This window comes from Excalfactoria chinensis, chromosome 4 (genome assembly GCF_039878825.1).
Source record: "Excalfactoria chinensis isolate bCotChi1 chromosome 4, bCotChi1.hap2, whole genome shotgun sequence".
Classification (NCBI taxonomy): domain Eukaryota; kingdom Metazoa; phylum Chordata; class Aves; order Galliformes; family Phasianidae; genus Excalfactoria; species Excalfactoria chinensis.
Window position 1 is genome coordinate 26,863,048 of NC_092828.1, and position 20,881 is coordinate 26,883,928.

Genomic DNA, 20,881 nt, shown 5'->3' on the forward strand with positions numbered 1-20,881 from the left:
AGAGCTACTATTACTTGTTCTTTCAAGGTAACTTTAAAACACTTCATTATTGTTTCAGGTTTGCACTATTACACAAGGTGTGCAAAGAAACTCAACTTAAAAATGACAGTAAAGCAAATAATGTGAAATCATTTTTAATTCCCTTTTTCAAATGTGCATTTGAATTCAGTACAGATCTGCGAGGCACTTTGATAGGTCAAAATAACTGAATACTCTTTCCAAAACAAGGTTAGTCATGCAGCAATGGTATGAGAACAAAATATAACCTTGTCTGTAACTAATAGACATTGAAATCTGAATATTCGGGTTTGAAATGCATTGCAGTATAGTGCCATTTCTGTATCACGACACTACTGTGAACATGTTGGCACTGTAAATGATTTCTCATTGGGGTTAGGGGTTCGTATTCTCTTCATATCCCAGTAAAAAATAAACTCTGTAATAAATAAATATATAAAATAAATATATGCTATCTGAAGTTGTATAAATAGGTCCATCCAGAAGAAAAGTCCCATCTCTGACTATGACGTATTGACATCTAAGGTCCATCACTGAAGTGAAGCCACCAAAACTTCATAGGCAGTTCTCAACATTATTGTTGGTTTGTTGTTTTTTTTTTTTTTTTTTTTTTTAACTGCATTACAGTTTATTTATTATGATTTCTTCCAGCCATTGTTGGATCCACATGATGCAAGTAGGTTTTTATGATAATTTATGGGCCATAAGTAGTCCAGACAAAATCAACAAGAGTTTGTAATTTTTAACAAAGTCACACTCCAACTTCCCCCTCTTGTTACTGGTTGCCACACAGTTCAGCAAGTTTGAAGGAGGTCAATCAGCTGTCAGTTTTAAGGCTTTGTCTCCTAAATGAAAAATAGAGGCCTGTCCATCACAAAGTAGCTTCTTCAAATCCCTTGTGCCTGTATCGTCGTGTGAAAACAGGCAAGATGAAATAGCACTGGTCTGATTTTCTTTCTAAGCATCCCTCTCTCCTCAGCTGTATCCTAGCACATCTTTATACAGTTCTGGGACTCTTTCAGGATCCACAGGTCTGGGCAGGAAGTGTGTGAACTTCTGGTGTCTTTTGGACCTTGCTCCGTCTCTGGGAGTACCATCCTTGTTAAGCGCTACGAAGTATCGCCGCCCAGAATCTCCGTGTTTGTACACATTGGAGGAGTAAGTGTTATACCAGTTTTCCTCAAACTGTTCCCTGAAGATGCACTCAGAAGTTAGTTTCTCCTACACAAAGGAAAGGCATAGAAAAAATAAGTCAAACTGTTGATATATATGTGAGCACACTTATGAAAGAAAATGATAAACAAGATGTCATAGTGTCCTACTCCAAGAGGAGTACATAGACCTAACATGGAGTCTGGAAGCTTAACTTGCCCTTTATTCTTCTAAAAACTGGACCTACACATATCCAATTTTGGATTTAAACACATTATGTAGCACAGTAGCTAAGAAGCCACTACTTATTTACAATTTAACTGAAATTCAATTGACATACAGTAATTTATTGAATAGATTTCTGTCATGGAAAGTCTACCACTCTAGAGATAAGACCTGCATGGGTTCTTTATGGTGTGTTACTTTCCAGATTTTAAGCAGGAAGACAGAACTAATCACAACAAAAGGAACACTGTCACTGTTTTCATTTTATGGGGATAATGCACTCCGCACACTGCACAAAGGAAAGCTACCTTCACCTCAGTTTCTAAACTATGTAGTCTAGTTTAAGTGCAAGCAGTGTGTCAGCAGGTCGCCATTTCACATTTGTTCAGATCACTGATTTTTAGTGCTTGTACTGTGCTAACAAGTGAATCAAAACCGCAACATGTAGGAGCTGACATGAAAGCAATACTTACAGAGCCATAGAGTTCTCCCTTCTCATTCATTCCAAGGTAAAGGCCACTGTCTACGCCTCTTATGCTGACCAGTCCCACTGCCACGCTGATGAATTCAAGGATACCTGATACCCAAAGGAAAAAAAAAAAAAAAGAGAGAGAGAGAAAAAAAGATTGTTTTAATTCAACTTGTGACAAAAAATGAATAAAATCATTAAAAATATATATCTGGAAAACGTATATATAATAAATACGGCCTATTTTTTCTGAAACTTCAACCACTGTATGGAAACATATACAACGTTCACATGAAAGCAGTCTGAGAAGCCTCATCCAGGTAAAAGAATCCTGCTTTATTTGAAGAAGACTTTTTTTTTTTTTTCCACCTTTAATTTTAATGATGAAAGGTTTTCATTCATCACTCAGGCTAAAACCTTTAGTACTATGTGGTTGCAATCTATAATGATTAGACGCTGTTTGCCAAGTTGCCTGCTCAAACATCAGGAGATAGGTTTGGATTACCTGAAAATATACTTTACTTTCTCTGTAGCATTATCTTAAAAAAACACTTCTATTATTAGACCATTTGAATAGAAATCAAAGTACAGATGGGAATTTTATATAACAGAATCTACCCACAGGAAAAAAAAGAAGGGGGGTTGGGGGTGGTAAAAAGTGTTTGCCAAAGCTCTTATCTAGCTATATGGGCCCACACCTCTTGACATAACCTTCTATCTTCAGTGCCAGCTTTTTGTGTGCTGAAAATATGGTGCTTATTTGGTTTGAATTATAACATTACTTATGCTACATTTTCCCCAAAATGTAATACATGGTAACAATACAAAGCATTCAGAAGATGAGGCACTATTTGAAGCCTGCAGTTTGGCAAGCGTGTGCCAGCCCATTTAACCAATTGATATGCACAGATTACAGTGCATATAAAACATGAAAGGAAAGAGACGTGTGAACCAGCTTTTTGGAGTTGTTAACAATGTAAACAAAGACTCAGAAACAAGCTGCTCTGGAATCATACCTAAGACTCTGCTATAGATAGAGCAGCAAAACCACAAATCAGTCTTTAAAAACTCTCCATCTAAAAAACGTGATTTTAATAGTATATTTGATTTTGACCACATCTTTTTGTCTATTTGCCATGTTAACGATCATTCTGTCTCATTCAGGACCATTTTTTCACTGCAAAGCAGATGGACTGCACTATAATTTAAAATGTCGTGAATTTTAATTGAGGTTTGGCAGGTTTTTTTTTTTTATTTACCTCACCAAGGACCAAAGAGCGTAAATCCTTTACAAAGAGCGATCATTAAAAAAACAAAAAACACCTCTATTGCATGTAAATCATCCTCGTGCTCCAGTTCCTAAAGCACAGAGCCCCATAAAAGAGGTGGAGGTGTTTTGTCTCTCTGGTATCATTTTCAAAGCCGTCCTTTTTCTAAGCTCTAATAAGCAGGTGATTCAGCCACAAAGCAACCACATCAGACAAACCTGCACAGAACGGTGGTAGAATAAAGGAAGAACATTTCTAAAAAGCCTGGTAGATGTTTGATCCTGGGCTATTTTATTTTTTTCCTTTTTTAAGTACAGATTTATTTCATGTTTACATGCTGTAGGAAATCTCCTTTCTGAGAAGAGCTTTGCTTGACTGCTGCTCTTCTACCTCTCAGAACATTCACGTGCTATAAAAGCAATTAAAAGCCATTCCAGCAGATTGTTTTGGCTGTGGGGAGGATGATAGGAAGCTCTTCAATCACTTTTTTATGACTGCTGAATCGACACACACCCAAACTCGAGTGTGGCTGACAACGGCAGGTTTGTTCAGATGCTTCATTCCTACAACTACTGCCTACGCTTTACTCTTAAACCACTAGAAACATTCGTATTTTGGGGCTCAACGCTTCTTTTTTGGTTTACTGACAGAGAGAGCAAAGGGAAGTAAACCCTATACTCGAGCAGAGAGGAATTTTATCCACCTCTACTTTGTCCTTCTGTACCACAAAGCAGCCTCATACCACGTAAGGACCTCAATGAATACGTTATCCTATCAAGACTCTAAGAACCCCAGAAAACGAACTCAGAAAGTTAGGTCCCATTCTCACCTGTCCCTCTATACCCTGTGCCCACAGACAGTGCAAGACCCACCCGCCTGCACCCTCAGACATCCCGAACCTCACGCTCCCCCCCAGCGACCTACCGAAGAGGCTGTGGTCCTGGCGGGTGCCGCGCACGCTGCCGTCGGGCAGGATCTGCAGGTGGAAGCCAGTGCGGCAGTAGAGCTGCCGCCGCCGCAGGATGCCCTGCAAGTGAGCCAGCTCCGCCGCCGCCGCCGCCCGCTCCACGGGGCCCCGCTGCTCCCCCAGCAGCGCCGGGCGCTCCCCGGCGGGCGGCAGCAGGAAGTGGGCGCCCACAGGCTGCCCCAGACCGTCCAGGCCGCCCAGGAGTGCCCCCACCTCGGCCAGAGGAGCCATGGGGGCGCGGGGCGAGCGGGCTAGGGCGCGGCGGCGGACGGCTGCCGGCCTCTCCCGGCGGGCATGTGGGGCTGCGCGGCCAGGCCCTGAGCATGGGGAGCCGAGCCGAGGCGAGCCGGTGCGAGCCAGGCGGCGGGTGGTGTTTATACGCCCCGCGTGTATATATATATACGGTGGTCCCCCTGACATATGCTAATGAAGCCCTCCGCGGGGAGGCCGCGTTTGAAATTGTAAACCCGCTCCCCCTCGCATCGCACCTTCTTCCCATCTGCCCGGCGGCGGGGAGGGAGCGAGGGAACGGAGGGAGGGAGCAGCGAGCGCCGGGAGTCTCCCGGCCGGGCTGCACCTCACGCTCAGAGAGACGCGAACGTTTGCGCCCGTGTATGCAGGCGGGCACGGTGCGGGGGGCACCGGGACCGGCACCAGAACCTGGCTGGGATTTGCGGGCTCTGCACCGAGGGACAGGTGCAAGGGGAGGCGGAGGAGGGGGGAAGCGGGAGAAAGGGCGTTACCTGAGGGCGAAGCCTGCCCAGACACACATGAAAGGAAAGAAGCACAAAGATCTGACAGTTCTACTCCCTGTTTCTGAAACGCTAATAAAATGCACAGCGTTACCCTTGCCTTTTATCACTTCAGTTACAAGGAGGGGAATTTTTAAAGAAATTGGCATAGTCAGGGAGGTGCTTTCCCTTCTGCAAATTTTCCCTCGCACTTAATTTATTAACGTGACATGAAACTGATCTATAGCGGTTGGGTATCGGTCTTTAAAAATATTAATGGGCAGGAACATGGTTTGGGAGAAATGTTTTCAAAGCCTTCAGATGTGAAAGGAAAAGGACCACAAGATGGCTCATCCCATCCATCCATGCTGGGGCCCTGCAGCAAGCCCATTACCAGCACCTGGGATCACCACAAAGCAGCAGTAATGCCGTGTCCTGAAAGGTCCCTGGTGTCTTTCTGTAGTTTTGGAACAATTTAGGACCTTGCTATCCTCTTGCAGCTGGAGCTTGTGCGTTTTTTTTCCACTCAAAGCAAAATGGTTCACATATGCAAATACATTCATTGTTAGCATTGTTAAAGTGATGGTGTATTGATCCTAAAAGCTTGACTTTTGCATATGTTGTTGCTTTTTCCTTAATATCTACTGACTTCTAGCGCTCAAACTACTCGACCTGTCTTAGCATTAGCTATGCAAAGCAGTTCTTGCTGATATTAAAGCAAAGGCTGAGAATATAAAACACAACGATCTTTCACAGTTAATTCTTTCAGAAATTCGAGAGAGCTGCTTGGCAGTCTAAGGTTTCATTTAAACAAAAAAGTCGCAGAGAATCATGAAAGATTAGTTCTCTGGTCTCGCTCCGTGGTCCTTTCAGTTGCAGTCTGAATCTGAGAGATCAAATGGATTTGACTGCTTAGCTTTATTTGCTGTGGAGAGTATAGGGCTAATTAATTGGCAGGTGCTTTAAAGCAGGTAATGCTACACCTTTTCATCATTGCAGTCCTAAGTACTGCCCCTGTGTGCACCTGAAATATAAAAAGGCTGCTTTAAAGCAAGTGATTTACTGTGGAGGGACTTAAAACTAAAAAAAAAAAAAAAAAACCTAATGCTAAATACAATGATCAGATAAATCACCTCAGAAGAGTGAGCGCAAGCAGACCTGCTCTGAAGGCAGTTACAGATAGATGTTATATTATTTTACCTTTCAGATAACAGAAGCCTGACATGTGGCGGGACCAAAAAATCCACCATCATCGAGATTTCAAAGCACATCTGTGTAAACATTATCACATCAGTGTAAAACATCAACCAATGAGCTTTCTCTTTGAACCAAATCTACTTAATTGCAGTGCTAAATCAAAGAAATAGATCAAAGTTGGATAATCTATATGGCACCTATTTCCCAAGTAGCCTGCACACTGATTACTCAGATATACCTAAAACGTTTGAAACAAGCATCAAGCAATTTTATTGACATGATGGGCAGGTCAAGATCAAACCGCAATCAGTTCATCGCAGCTGTTTTTTTGCAGGACATGCACTTGGATGGTACAGTTATATACAGGAAATATATTTTCCTGAGCAAAAAGGTGCCCATTATGGAAAGTGCTACCAGCTCCCAGTGGGACTTTGCACATCCTACCAAGAGTAGAGGGTTCTTTCGGCCAGGTGGCACTGCTGTCCCCAGCAGTGAATAAGTGTTCTGAAAAATACATTCTCAGCCATCACTGCTGGAAGGCCCTTATGACTGAAGCTTTCCTGTTATGTAGCGGAAGCATTTAATGTTGAGTGGAAAATACAACATCGATCTTTTCCGAGTGGAGTCTTTAATGTCTGAGCAGTAAACTCTGAGCTGTTTTAAAAAGTACCAGTAAAGAAATGAAAAGATAAGAGGATTTTTTTTCCCTGTTGTTTGCACTGGTCACATGACAGGAAAAGGTAGCACTGTAGCACTGTAGCATTTTTTTTTTAATGTGTTTTTTTTTGTTTGTTTTTTTGGGGGGGTTTTTTTGTGCCTTCTGAGACTATGCCATGGGAAGTTAAATAATTTTGAAGAGTGTTTTTACAAGAGTGTATCATTGAACGTAAAGCATACAGTACAATCTAATTGACACTACGTATACTTCCTAGGGGCTGCACTTCCAGCGTGTCGTTGAACAAATACACGTGTGGTGAAGTTCTTATTTCCACAGCAAGTAGTGGGGGCTCCTATAGACAATATAATTACTGTATATTACCTAAGAATGGCATATTGTTATAGGCAACACCTGGTGGCTGCCAAGGGATCAGAGAAAGCAATGGACTTATCCTTGATAACCAGACTGTACATACATATATGCATACAGAAAGAGATCTATGTATCAAGTTGGTCAGGAAATGTTGTTAGCTGTAAAACATTGTTCTGCAACATGTTATGCCACTATTAATTTTAGAACTCCTTTATAACAGTGCTGAACAAGCCATAATAATATACTCATATCATAGAATAACAACTAGGAGAAAGAAGGGGTGCAGGTCATGAGCACATGAGAAAGCAAGCACTAGGAGGAACGAAACGCACTCAGCAGAACATAAAGCAATATGTCCAGCTATAGATATCTGTGTATCACAGTTCATTATTCCTAATTCTGCAGTTCTGTTTTCCCTATATTTAGACAAGAAAACATGGCCAGCTAATTTCAGTGAGAACAGAACACACAGAAGCTACACATGCATAATGAAAAAAACTCTGAGGAGGTAAAAGTAATGCTGAAAAAATACAAGTTTCCTACAGAAGTGCTACTTTTCTTGCACTTTCATTGTAGTATTTTTATAAGAATAAATATATCCTTAAGGATTTTTAAGACATTATTACATTGCTCGTGTTTTTGTAGACAAGGGTGGATAACTCCTACTTAAGTAGAATGGGATAGAGAAACTAAGTAATGAGCTACCTGGATAGTGAGGAACCTTTACGTCCAGTTACATTCACTGAGAATGGGCATTATCCACATATTCCAATTAAATATGTAATTTGGCAGCTTTTATATAGTCACTTCTCTAAGCTGATCGCTAAACAAAGGGCACCAAGATTTACTTATACTAGATGACTTCTGAACCCATGCACATAGGATGTGCAGACAGCTTACAGTTTTTTGACTTACTGCCCAAATAAATTGCACTCTTGTTCCTAAGCAAACACCTCACCAGAGGAGCTTTGACTAACATGCTCGGACATAAGTAGTTACAGATGTTTATTGGGTTTTTTGAAGTGAAAAAAAAAAAAAAAGATTAGCCTAAGGGTGTTATTGAAAAGTCATTAAACTGTAGCTAACCAATTTCAGTGAAACAGTGTCATCAGGGAGATCACTCACAGTTCTCATCATTTTAAGTAATTGATCACTCATTCAGCTAACAGGTTTACTTAGGGACATTACATTGACCAAAAGTGATTTATTTTCCAGAAATGGATTAGCTAGCATCTCTTCAGGTAGAAGAGACTTATCTCTGAGATAATTCAGCCTTGGACATGCTTGCAGTTCTATGAACTGTCAGGTTGCCTGTTGCCAAGCACAGGCACAGTTCTCCTGTGACACAATATGGTAATTACTGAAGTTTTTCTTAGAAATTGTATTAAATGTATTAAATGAGGTTTAGTTCTTATATTTTCCAAATTATCTGTATATGATAACATAACAACTTCACATTTTGTTCACAGTAATATAAAAAAACATCAAAGTTTTAAGGAAAAAACAAACAAACAAACAAACAAACCCAAACCCCAAAACAAAACCAATACCACTGACTGAGGCTTTGGAAGAGTGTACTTATAACAAAAGACCAAAAAACTGAAGCTGCACCCGACCCCGAGGAAAGAAAGTCCTTAAGACTTGAAATGTCTGAATGTAACTTATGAAATTTCAGCACAGCGTAGGTTGGCAACGCGTGTTGTGCTGCGGAGAATGGTGTATCACAAAATGCTTGACAAGTTCTTTGCCCATCAGCCTCAGCTAGCGACAAAACAATAGATTTCTTTTTAGTAACTCTTCTTCAGTACTTGCTTATGCTCGAGGCTGTCCATGGCCAGGAATGTTTAGCGGAGATGAGGCTGCATACATTTCATCTGTGGTTTCCTTTGGGAACATATGGGAAGGCCTCAAAGCACAACATTACAAAAGGGTGGGAGAAACTGAAGTCTGGGGTCACTTTGAAAGGAATGGGATATATGCTTGAAAAGTGTGTAGGGGAATCCCACTTCTCTGGGCACCCGAGGAACAGAGGGAAGTATTGGAGGGAAAGGTCAGATGGATGTGGGAAGGCGGAAGTTCCTAGGGAATCAAGTGGTCAAATTGAGTCCCAGCTAAACAGTGTAATACACAGCCAAAGAAAAGGGCCATAACCTGGCTCAGTTAACCTGGCTCAATGAAGGTATTCTCTGCTGGCTAGTTGCTTAGCTCCCTGCTTCACACTCCATCTGCAGAAACCATGCTTCTTGCAACCAAGCACCTCCTATGGACATTTTATAGTACAGGTCCAAAATTACTGGACACTTTGTCAGCTTCCAACAAATTTAAAAACTGATGACTCAGCCTGACAGATGTTGGTATCACAGGCAACACCATTTAATTCTGGTTTATGTGAAGTGTCTCACAATGTTTTTAAGTTTCAGCAGACTGCAGACCTCTGTATATCTGCACCAAGGTTTTTCAATATTTGGAATCATATCAGGACATCACTAATTTTAAAGGACTGATGGACTCAAAAGAGTCTTCATTTCAATCAGTATAGCTGAGGTCATTGAGTGTTTTTGACTCTGCAGTAGTGAATGATTTTGATGTTGTCACCTCTTCAGGCTTATGGCCCAAATGAGGTATATTCAGTCTTTCTTCCCTAAATGTATTGGTTTCAGCCTTCTACTAGGGTGTATTTCTGGGTCATCCAGGAAGATCTCTGAAGTGTAACTGCAAAAAAGCAGAAGGGAAGGTTATGGAATGAACTCCCCAGGGCAGTGGGCACAACCCCAAGCTGTGGAGTTTAAGGTGCATTTGGACAACACTCTCAGGCGTGGGGTTTGAAATTTGGGTGGCACTGCGTGGAGCCAGGAGTTGGACTTGATCACTGTTAGTCCCTTCCAACTCGGGATCTTCTGTGTTTCCATAGCTCTATGCCATAAGGCACAACTATGAGCTCAGTCCCCACTCACGGCAGTTTCCACACATGGCCCTGCCCAACCACTCTGGCTTAGACTGCAGAGACTCGGGCTGACAAGCGCTCTTCTCGCTCGGTCTAACCGCCTTTGATCCCCATCGACTTGCTCAAAGCCCACCGCCGCCAGAAAGCACGTGCCTGCCTGCTTCTACCTTGCTCTGAGGCCGCCCCTCAGGCACCAGGACCACGGCAGAAACTGACCGCCGCTCTGCCGCTGGGCTGCCAGGGGAGGCAGGGGAACATCTGGGCAGCGCCTCGGTCCGAGGTACCGGCGGGCGGGGCGGGGACTGACGGGGGCTCTCCCTTCCCCACCCCTTCCCCGTTTCTCGCGAGGTTTTCCTTGGCCGCCCGGGGGGGTTCTGTCCGCCTGTCACCGGGGCGGAGCGGCGGCCATGGCCGCCCTGCGTACCCTTCTGCGGTGGCGCCGCCGCTTGGGCTCCGCACCTAGCGTCCCTCCGGCGCGGCGGCTGTGGGCTGGCGGCGGGGCCGGGCCGGCCGGGCCGAGGAGATGGCGGCGGGAGCTGGGCTGGGCGGCGGGGGCCGCTCTCGCCGGCTACGCGGGCTATCAGCTGTCCGAGCGGCGGCGGGAGCTCTCCCGGCAGCCGGCGGCCGCCGAGGCGGGCGGAGCTCGCGCGCTGCTCCCCATCCCTGTGGCGGCCGCTGCCAAGGAGACGGTAGGTGTGTGCGCCTCGCGCCCTGCCCGCCCCGCAGCCTCGCTCCGTGCCGCGGCCGGAGCTCGTCCCGATGCGGCTCACGACCCCGGGGTGCTGCCAGTCGGTGGCCGAGCGCTGATGGAGGGACGCCGTCCCTCTCTCTCCCCTGCGGTACCGGCTGAGGTCATCCGGCCTGGAGCCGGTCCGCTCTTAGCAGGAAGGGGCGGGAGCCGGTGGGCTGCCGGACCGCTGGTTATAGCGGGGTTGCCGGCCGGCGCCTTGGGGCTTTGGCTGCGCTGCGGGAGCGTCAGCGATGTGCGTCTCACGCTGCTCTCTGCCTCTGGAGCGCCTCGCCTTTTTTTTTATTATAAGGTAGAGCGGAATCGCTGCTGATGGCACAAAACCTGTGTGTTCTGTGCCTCGTGCTCACAGTATTTTTAATATCTGACTGTCAGTCTTGAGGAAGGTTTGTGCAGGGCTTTGTGAGAAGCAGCAGTGCCGGTAAGGTGTGCTCTGATAAGGCTGGGCTGCTTCAACGGGAGCAGTGCCTGGCCGGCCTGGTAACTCAAAATAGGTGGCATGAACCTAAGTGGTGTGAGCTGAAATTTCCAAGCAGGGAGAAACTCCAGCACAGCGCTGTTCTTAGTAAATGATACTGGTTGCGTTTTTCATTATTATTATTATTATTATGTGCGTCATATTTCTTAAAATGTCAAGAAGCATGATCTCCCAGGATGACATCTTCTCAGACTGCTCATCAGTGTTGCACGCAGCCTGCTTTCCCTACGTCAAGTTTGTTATGTGTGGGAAGGAGCTCAGTGTTTTTGCAGTGGAGGCCTTGTGTGGTTAAAGCTGTTGCCTCAAATTGCTAGCCAAGGGCAGCTTCTGTGGGCAGCGTGGCTCCTGAAGGAGAGTTGAACCAGGTACTTTTGACTGAGCATTTATTGTTTGGAGTGTGCTGCTAGGGCGCAGAGAACCTAATAGACTCTTTCAGTCTTTCATGCTGTTTTGATTGGACAAAACACTACTTCATTTGATTTATCCAGTCTTAAGTTTTCAGCTTCTTTTGAGGGAAACATGGCTGTTGCGTTCTAGAATAGTCACTAAATTTAGTATGTATTCTGAATGCTTTTGGATGCAGTGTAGCTGAATGTGGAGTGGGAGGAAAATAAGTTACTGGTGTTCCTATGTGGAAAGGCTGTAATTAATTTGGTTTTCAGCTTGAATAACAAAAATATTTGAAGAAGTAGGTTGAGATGTGCACACTCAGTTTGTGTTACCAGACTAAATGCACGAAGACTGACATCTCAGAATACTTGACTTTATGTTACAGCTTTTTTTTTCTCAGTGATCTCGTTGATTCCTGATTGAAAACTTGAGTGTCCAGTATTCCTGAAAAAGCATCCTTTCTACTCTACTGTCACTCTATTCTATTCTCTAAGGAATTACAGCAAATGATTTTTGCTCTACCTCTGGGGCTCCATATAACACATAGAAATGCAAAAGCAACTTGGCTAACAAAATGAGTACTCTGGGGTGAAAAAAAATCTTTCTGAAACATTAATGATGGATAACTGAATTTGTAATGGTGCACAGTGAATTTGTAAGTGATAACAGTATCATAATGCATTCAGATATTCAATTACTTGTAATCCTCTTGAACTATTTTTGATGTTTAAGATAGATACAAATAAGACAACCATAGCTAGTCTTTAATTCACACGTCTTCCTTATTTCTTGAGCTGGCTTTTTGTGGAAATGTAATATGTAGAATGACCTTGGTGTTCCATCTAGGCAGCTCCAGCAGACAGCAGAATAGGTTTCTGGTCTTCCTAGACACTGAAAAGGATGTATGCACATTTGTTTTTAACCTAGTTTGTTTTGACTTAAAACAGAGGCTTTCTTTTTGGAGGCTATCTGCTTCCAAATGATGTTCATGTGGCCATATGATGAGGTATTCTGAGCAGGCAAATCTTAGGCAGTTAATGTGACTTGTTTGACCAAATATATTATTGGAGGTCTTATGGTAGGGAGTAGGATTTGCTACAGATGCAGCATGAATCTGAGCTGCCTATAGGATTCCTTTTTCCCACATAGTTTTCTAAGAATAATAGCAGTCCTGAGGACCAGGGATTTTTAATTACATGGAGTAAAATGTTGGATATTCTGAAGAGCAATGGTTTTGTTGTTGTTCCCAAAGTCCACAAAGCCTTCCACTTAATTTCCAGTTAACTCCTATGTGACATTTCAAAACAGAAGTAAAATTCTGCACTCAAACCTACCGGTTTCATAGCAGAAGAATCCTGTGAAGACTGGAAGAGCTACTTTGCAGGTCTAGGAGATGCTTATTCAGAACAAAAATTTTCTGGAAGAAATGTTATTTCGATACAGATTTTCTTTACTGACAACTGAAAGTGATATTGACCCAAGACAGGTGCTGATCCTGAAGATTTCAGACAATATGCTTCTCATGAAGTCCTTACCTTGTCAGGACAGTGGTGTACCAGGCCTTTTACATCAAACAAACATCAGAAAAACATAATCCAGCATCAGAATTTTTGTCTTCCACTTCCTTGCTTTCATATTCCTGGCTTCCACTGTCATTTCTACAGCTTACTAATATTTTCTTGGAAATACCAATGATTACATATTTAGCACCCCAAAGAGATCTTTTCTGTAACTACGCTGTCATTCCATAAAGGTAGCAAACCTTGGGTTCAGACTTCATGAAACAGCCTCTAAGAATCGCTTCCTTCAGAAGTAATTTAGAAATCAAAAAGTGGTTGAGGAGAGACAGACACAGAGAATTTACTTTATCAGGTTTCCTGAAGGCATACTTCATATCCAGAAGCTGCTGCATACTTTGGATGTTTCTAGAGGTTTTTCCCTTCTTCCTCAGCAGTAGTATCAATCTGCCTGTGAAAATACTCAAAAGGTCAAGTTTATTTGTAGCAGTGCATTTCTGAGTGGATTACATCATATATTTCCAACACTGTGAAATGAAGACCAAGACTTTAACTGCAAAATATAAGGCAAATTCCCTTAGGGAGCAGGCTGTTCTACCTGCTCTAAGAGTGTGCTGCTCTAAGAGATGCATGAAGGATCATTTTCACAAGGATCACTTGTATCTAACTGTTTTCCATACACATTGTGTGTTTCATGCGGCAGGTCAGTTGCCAAATGTGGGAAAGTGGTTGGTTCTGTGGCTGATCTTGTCTGAAGCTCCTTGCTGTGATGAGGTTAGTGCTTGCCAAACATCTGCAGCAAGAGTTGTGCTGAAGGAGAAGGTGTGTTTACCTCTTGACATTACCTCTGTGTTCCTTAAGATGTTAAAAAGGTGTGCTATATGTTTGGGATCTATATGTTTCAGTCTTGCAGGCAGCGAAGCATATGGACCTGTACAGCAGAATATATGTACTAACTGAAACTTCTGGAAGAACTTCTGGAGTTTGAGTAATTTGCATGTCAGACTCATGTAAGAGGGACGGTTGGAGAATATCTGAGGGTAATATTTATTTTGGAAGATATCAAGAATCACTGTGCTTATGGATAAACACTGTTACCCCACAAATTTCCTGTAACAGTATTTTATATGAAAAGGGCTCTTTTCTCAATGTTTTAAACGCATTCCAGCTTCCAGCTTCCTATGCTTATAAATATTTTAATATAATAATGTTCTTATCTCAGAGAAGAGGGATCAACTGACAAGACTGTTGGTTGTTCTACATCTAAGTAGTCTACTAGAAATATGATTTCTGTAAGCATCAAAACAGTTTTGTCTACTTCTGGGATTTTCCCACACTGGGAACATGACGTTTAACCTTTTGGCCACCCAGCATGAAAACAAAACTGTGCTACTTTTATCTACATGGGAGCATATTAAATAAGCCTCAAGTCAAATCTAAGTGAAGGAAGTAAGGAACAGCAGTGCTTTGAAAGCCTTTGTATTTTAATAATTTGCACGGGTTCTTGTTGATGGAAGACAGATTACTTGCAAGCAAAAATTCAAAGAAACTCACTCACTTGAAATAAATTACTTAAAGATTAAACTGCTGTAACGTAACATACTTTTGACTGCAAGCAAAGGTACTTTTAATAGCAAATGTTTGCTTCTTTGCCTAAAATAGGTTCACCTTCATGTCAGTTGGAAAAAAGCAAAAGAACACTGATTTGACTTGGAATACATCAAACTGGTGGGGTTTTTATGATACTGCTGGAGCTATTCATTTCATATATATGCATACTCAGTCTGGATGCTTTTATCTGTTTGTTTGTAAAATATTTTGCATTAGTTGTAGTTATTCTTAGGATCTGAGTATTGGAGTATTACTCTGGGGTTTGATAATAGATTCTTTGGAATCTTTTTTCCAAACAGTAAATCCTATATCTGGTGTTTAAGCTTGTCTCAGTGGAGAAGTTAAATCTTTGGCCACAGAATAAAACTTCTGAATTGCTGTTTCAACTGGATGTGAGACCAACAATGGGTAAAGAGTGTTTCTGTTGTGTTTTTCAGTAAGAAAGGTAATTATGCCATATTATATCTTCTACATCTTACTTCTACTGAACCTCAGCAGTATAACTACCATTTACTGGTATTTTCAAGTAGTTTGAGGTCATATCTACGGCAACATTTTAATTGCTCTGATGTCACTATGTGAGCTCATGTCTTGCATTAGGCCATCTTATAGCAGTAGAGTTACTGCATGGATTTCACTATAAGGCCATAGAAGTTAATACGTATTGTGCCAAATTCAGGCAGATCAGAGATCTGACATATGAGAGCCAGTAAGGCAAATATGGGACCAGAAATGGAAATTTAGCTGTGCTTTAAGGAAGTGTGAGTTGTATGTGGAAATCTTTGGTCAGAGCACTGGACTTCCAAAGCTGTTTGTCAGCTCTCTACTGGCAGTTAGTATATGAAAGATGAGCCAAAAATGGGGATGAGTTTTAGACAGACTTTCTATCAAGTGAAATTGCTATATTTGCCTTACTTACATTTCTGCTGTGATTCAATGGAGAAAATATGGAGGGATATTACTCTAAAAGAGGTGCTGCAATTCGTTTGCATAACGAATTTGAAACTTTGGATGCCTTTAGCAGGCACTTCAGGCTGTTTATAATATGTCTGTAGCAAAGACTGTCAATGGAAGGCACGTGTAATTGAAGCATGATACTCCCATTTGGAGAAGTACCTTGTCAAAATTAGTTTTGTCTTCACCTTGTCAAAACATGGCAAATAAAAATTAAATCGATCTTAAAATGGACTTCTGGAAAATGTTTTCCATTGTATCCTTTGTCTGGTTGTGGTCTGCATGAAAGTCATTTAATCCATTTTAGGAAATGCTTTTAAATATCTCTATGTATTAGACATGCGTTTGCACTTTTACATAAAGGGAATGTTCAGAACAGCAAGGAATTAGGCCAAGGCTATTTTTATTTATTTATTTATTTATTTATTTATTTATTTATTTATTTTCCTTCTCGGCTGATATAAATTAAGCTGTAATCTACCTGGTCCTGATTCTGCAGGAGGCAGGTAGAAGCTGGGAATGTACGCAGCAGCACCTCCAAACACTGCTGTTGGGTTGGCACCGTGCTTGAGAAAAGGCGTAACATAATGCGTGGGAGGCCAAATACCAAGCAGTGAGACACTGACTTGGAAAGAGGAAGAGCAGAAGGGTATGAGCAATGAGCTGTTTGATTACAACTCTCAGTGCACAGGTTTTTGTGAGATTGTGAAGATAATGCATTGTTTGTGAGAGTTTTCAGGCCTCTCTTGCCCCATTATGTCCACTTCCTTTGTGAAGGTGGAAGGGTGGGAGTTAATGGCTGTCAACTACATTCTTGTTTTTTCCTGCAAGTTCAGCAAAGAGGGTTGGTATAAGTGTGTAAATAAACATGAGCAGACCTGCTACTTGTAAGATATACTGCTACTGGGAGATGCTTGACATTCTGCTTGAAGAAAATGACTATGTCCAGTTTTCCAAAGGTAACAGTGATACAAGATTTTTGTAGTTATTAGGAAAGTCTGCTAAGAGGATTAGTAAGTAGAAGCAAAAAAATATCTCTTTTGTTTCTCAAAGAGATGTACTTTCATGAAAGTTTTTGAAGATTGTTGGTGATTACAGAGAAAGAGATTTAGTCTGGATAAGCACTTGAAACTTCAAATAGAAACTGGAATCTTACTGAATGATGTTCACTCCTTTGCCAACAGTACTTTTCCTGAGGTACTCAGTGTCTGCTTTCTGTGTCTTGTTCTTGGGTCTATTAGATTTGATGATAGTGGTGCTGCGTACAAGATTGCCTAACCTGGGCATAAATGTGAAATAAATCAATGGGGAGAAAATAATTGTATTGCTAAAATTCTCATTCTTGCCTCACTGAATTATGATCCCCCAACATTGGGGAGAATACACTGAGGACTTATTTTGTAATTGTGTTGAAAAGAATTCCTTAAATGAATGCCTGGAAAGATATGGGTTGAAGTAATACATTAGAATGTCTTGACTTTTTAGTTACCATATTAAGGAGCTCATAGTAATTACAGAGTTCATGTAAGACAAAAAGTTTCTATAGGTTTCATGAGTTGATAACAGGAAACTGGGAAGGAATAATAATATTCCTGTAGATTGTTTTACTTAGCAGTTAGCTGAGGCTTATACCTGGGATATTCTGCAGCCAGACACTGTCAACTTTAACTTGAACATTTAATATATGAGTCCAGTGATCTAATACAGAAAGTTAAGCCCTGTATACAATTGTTTGTGTCCATGTTAGAGCAGTAGCATTAACAGCTTGTTCTGATTCTTTCTGTTGAAACCACAAAGCTCAAGGTACTGGTGTTTTTATTCTTCAGAATAAAAATACACTGAAGCCTGTAGTTTCCATATCGTGCTAAGCTGAAGTAGGTGCAGGTTGCTGTTGGAAGAGGTGTCATGCTTTCATGGTTTTCCACCAGTATTCTACATCATAACATGCAGTGCACTGGGAGATGGAGTTAGTGCTGTTGTCCTGTTGATCTTTCTGGTCTCTTTGACTCAGAAGAGAAGAATGAACTACAACTTCCAGAAGACTTCATTTTTCCGTTTCCACTTTCAGTTTGGAGGGAAATTTAAAATGAACTGGGAACTTCCCTCTTTGCTCCCTGTCTTCTTTGCCAACAGTGTTAGTAAGGACTTTGGTTTTGTAACTCTCTTCTGCATTTTATTGATGTATTAGCTTCAATTTCAGTAGGATGATATTATATTGTATTATATCGCATTCCGCTACTGTATAAGTTAAGTTTTGGGTTTGTTTGTTTGTTTTCTTTAGTTCACTTTCCCTTGTCCAGTCCCATCTCCCTACCTTTCCACCTTCCCCTTTCCCAGGATGTAGGTTTGTGGATCCCTTTGCCCCCTGGTCATGGTCAAACCATGTATTTTCTTCTCTATAATCTACAAATTCCTGTGGCCTAGGTTTTGGAACTAATGCTTTTCTTGTGGGATAGATCCAGGAATTTACCTGTGTGAAAATAGCACCACCAAAACAAAAATTTGTCAGACGTATCCTTTCCCTTATTCAGTTTAACACTTAGCAAGTAGAAGATACAAGTGTCAGAGCAAGGGCATGCAGGGTATTGAGAGATATGGCTCGTTTTGGTGGCCAGCCAGTATTCATATTGTGTTACAGTGACATTTATCTGGAGTTTAAAATGCTGGCATTGTTATATAGCCAGAGAGAAAATGTAGATTGGCTAAAATGAAGCAGAAACTGTGAGTTTGGAGACTGGAGTACTTACATGAATTAAGTTTGAACATGTCTCAATTCCATGTTTGCAGTATGTTGGTTTATATTAGCACAGAGTACTTCAGGTTGTGTTAAAGTATGTCTTTAACATACTCTCCAAGTACTTACAGTCACTGAAAAGCGAGGTGATATTTCATGAATGGTGCGTTATCTGCAGATTCTCCTGATTATTCATGATTGATTGTGGCTGATTACAATTGCTGTATGTGTAACATGGCCTTGAAGCAGTGTCTTCTCTGAAAGCTGGCTTTGCAGATATACTGCTTTATTACTTGTGCTTACAACCTGCATTTATTCAAAAGCATGTTTGTGATAGCAATAAAATAACATATATATCAAAAATAAGATAGATTATTAACCTTCAAATACACGGGTAATCAATTATCTTGCTACAAGATCTGCTGAAACAATTAAGTTGTGTAAATCCCACATGAAGGCATAGCTTGAATGCCACTGGACTGCAGAAGGATCAGTAAGACCATATTCAAACAGCAAGATAGCACATGAATGTTTCGACTTGCAAATGGGTATGTCAGAAGATAATTCTTTGGGGGTGTTTTTTGTTGTTTTTGTGTTGTTGTTTTTTCCCTCCTAAAGAGGCCTACAGGAGAAACAGGGAGAGAGACTCCATCAAGGAGTGTAGTGATGGAACAAGTGGTAATGGCTTTAAGCTAAAAAAGAGGGTTCTCTATAAGCACAAATTACATTTAGATATTTTCTTAGTTAAAAGAAATGTAGACATTAGTTAAATTATTGCTACTATTTGCCCCTTTGTTAATTTTGATACATGAAGTGTTTTAGATATACTGTCTGAAATGACAAGAATAATGATGACAGTGGCAGAGTGTGTTACTTCACTGGTAAGATACTGCATTCCACTTTTTACATACTGGGAGAAGTTACCAGTGTCATTGCTTGTCCTTCTAAGAAACAACTTGGATTTTATGTTTTTCATCTCTGTTAAAATAAACACATAAATAAAATTAAGTAATGTGCATTTTCTTCAAGTTCCTGAATCCTCAGAGGAGCTTGCCAGGTTGTGAGCTGTAGAAAGTTTTCGGTTAGTGGTAACATATTTTCTGTTTAAATCCTTGACTGTATCAAATAAAGTTGTAACAGTTGAGAACACTTAGAGTTTTGTACTAGTAAGTTTACAAATAATTGTGGGTAGCTTTGATTGCAGTAGATACTTGGAACAGTAGTACTTATAGAAGGATTGCACTGGGGAATATTGCAGAGGTGTTTTGCCTATTACCATCAACAGCTGTGCTCTATGTGAAGAAGCAGTTAAAAAGTTTTTCATTTTCTTCTGGAAATATGATACCACAAATAAGTTTAACAGAGTCATTTTAAGTTACACAGACATCTGAGTTAGAGTTGCTTTCTTTTCTATCAACCTTCTTTTATTTCTTTTCTTTGAACTCAGCTCGTATCAAAAATTTCACTTGATAAAGGTGACTTACTAAAATTATGGAAGAGTGAAAATGATGGTGGTGAAATCCTCATTTAAGCTCTTACTGTACAACAGTATCTGGATGGATTCAACCTAATGAATGATCACTTTTAATTAAGAGTTTATTTGTAGGGAATGGCAGTGGCAATTGTAAAATGATACATTTAAATTGTTTCCTTCTGTCTTTGAAGGTCACAGAAAACAGGTCAGACCTTGAAGATTTGCACCTTTATGCCACACCTCGGGAGCAACGGTTTCGTAGGTTTGCCAGTTTAGAATTTGAAGGCCAGCTTTATATGACTCCATATGACTTCATTCAGGCTGTCACAAGTGATGAACCAAAACGTAAGCAGAAGTTTTATACTGATAAAATTGCTGTGGTCATAATGGTGATGTATGCTATTTTTCCATTTGCTTTTGATTACTACTGTTGTTTGTGATTAGCGTGTAAAGGTGCTGATTCTTGACCTTTTATCTTTCATCGTATCTAAATGCATGGAGTCATCATCCTTATAGTTATTACTTTGTAAACATCTGTGAACTGTTTTCCCTCAGAAGTCAGTAGATAAATGTTCTTGTCTTAGAGGTCACACACAGCTCAGTAGGTGTGAAAGATAAGTTCATTTTCACCATTTGCTTTGATGGTGTTACAGTTATGGATCTTTTCCAAGCAGGACAGTTGTTCTGCAAAATTTCCTTCCTTCGTGAACGTTATGTGTAAATAAGCAGGCAAGAAACCTAAATCATTTAGGATGACCATCCTAAATTATCATCTAATATCATTTGGTTTTTTGTTTGTTTGTTTGGTTTGTTGATTTTTGTTTGGTTTTGGTGTTCTGTTGTTTTGGGGTTTTGTGGTTTTTTTCTTCTTCTTTTTCCCTACGGAGATTCCACAAGCATATCAAGGTATTCTAAATAACAAACTGTGAGTAGGAGTTTCAGTCCTCAAGGGATCCACTTTCTACATTTGAAGT

At 41.1% G+C, this 20,881-nt stretch overlaps 2 protein-coding genes across 3 annotated transcripts in view; one reads left to right on the forward strand and one right to left on the reverse strand.

Moving 5' to 3' along the window:
- Nucleotides 1-148: 148 nt before the first annotated feature.
- On the reverse strand, nt 149-4,589 carry FGF20 (fibroblast growth factor 20). The gene is made up of 3 exons (XM_072335755.1): nt 4,057-4,589; nt 1,869-1,972; nt 149-1,239 (listed from the first exon to the last, which is right to left on the reverse strand). Exons 1-3 carry the CDS (start codon nt 4,517-4,519, stop codon nt 994-996), a joined length of 813 nt encoding a protein of 270 aa, XP_072191856.1. The 5' UTR covers nt 4,520-4,589; the 3' UTR covers nt 149-993.
- Nucleotides 4,590-10,374: 5,785 nt separating this feature from the next.
- Nucleotides 10,375-20,881, forward strand: part of MICU3 (mitochondrial calcium uptake family member 3) — a 45,554-nt gene continuing 35,047 nt past the window's right edge. For both annotated transcript variants that reach the window (XM_072335107.1, XM_072335105.1), the window contains exons 1-2: nt 10,375-10,690; nt 20,099-20,252. In XM_072335107.1, coding sequence (XP_072191208.1) covers nt 10,409-10,690; nt 20,099-20,252 — 436 coding nt within the window. In that variant the 5' untranslated portion in view covers nt 10,375-10,408. The remainder of the gene's footprint in view (nt 10,691-20,098; nt 20,253-20,881) is intronic.

Excerpts from the sequence above, each read along its gene's own strand:
- FGF20 (XM_072335755.1), bottom strand. The coding sequence starts at position 4,519 with ATGTCAGGGGGACCACCGTATATATATATACACGCGGGGCGTATAAAC. Across the intron at positions 1,973-4,056 it reads CCAGGACCACAGCCTCTTCG|GTATCCTTGAATTCATCAGC; the intron begins GTAGGTCGCTGG and ends TTTGGGTATCAG. Across the intron at positions 1,240-1,868 it reads AGGGAGAACTCTATGGCTCT|GAGAAACTAACTTCTGAGTG; the intron begins GTAAGTATTGCT and ends TCCTTTGTGTAG.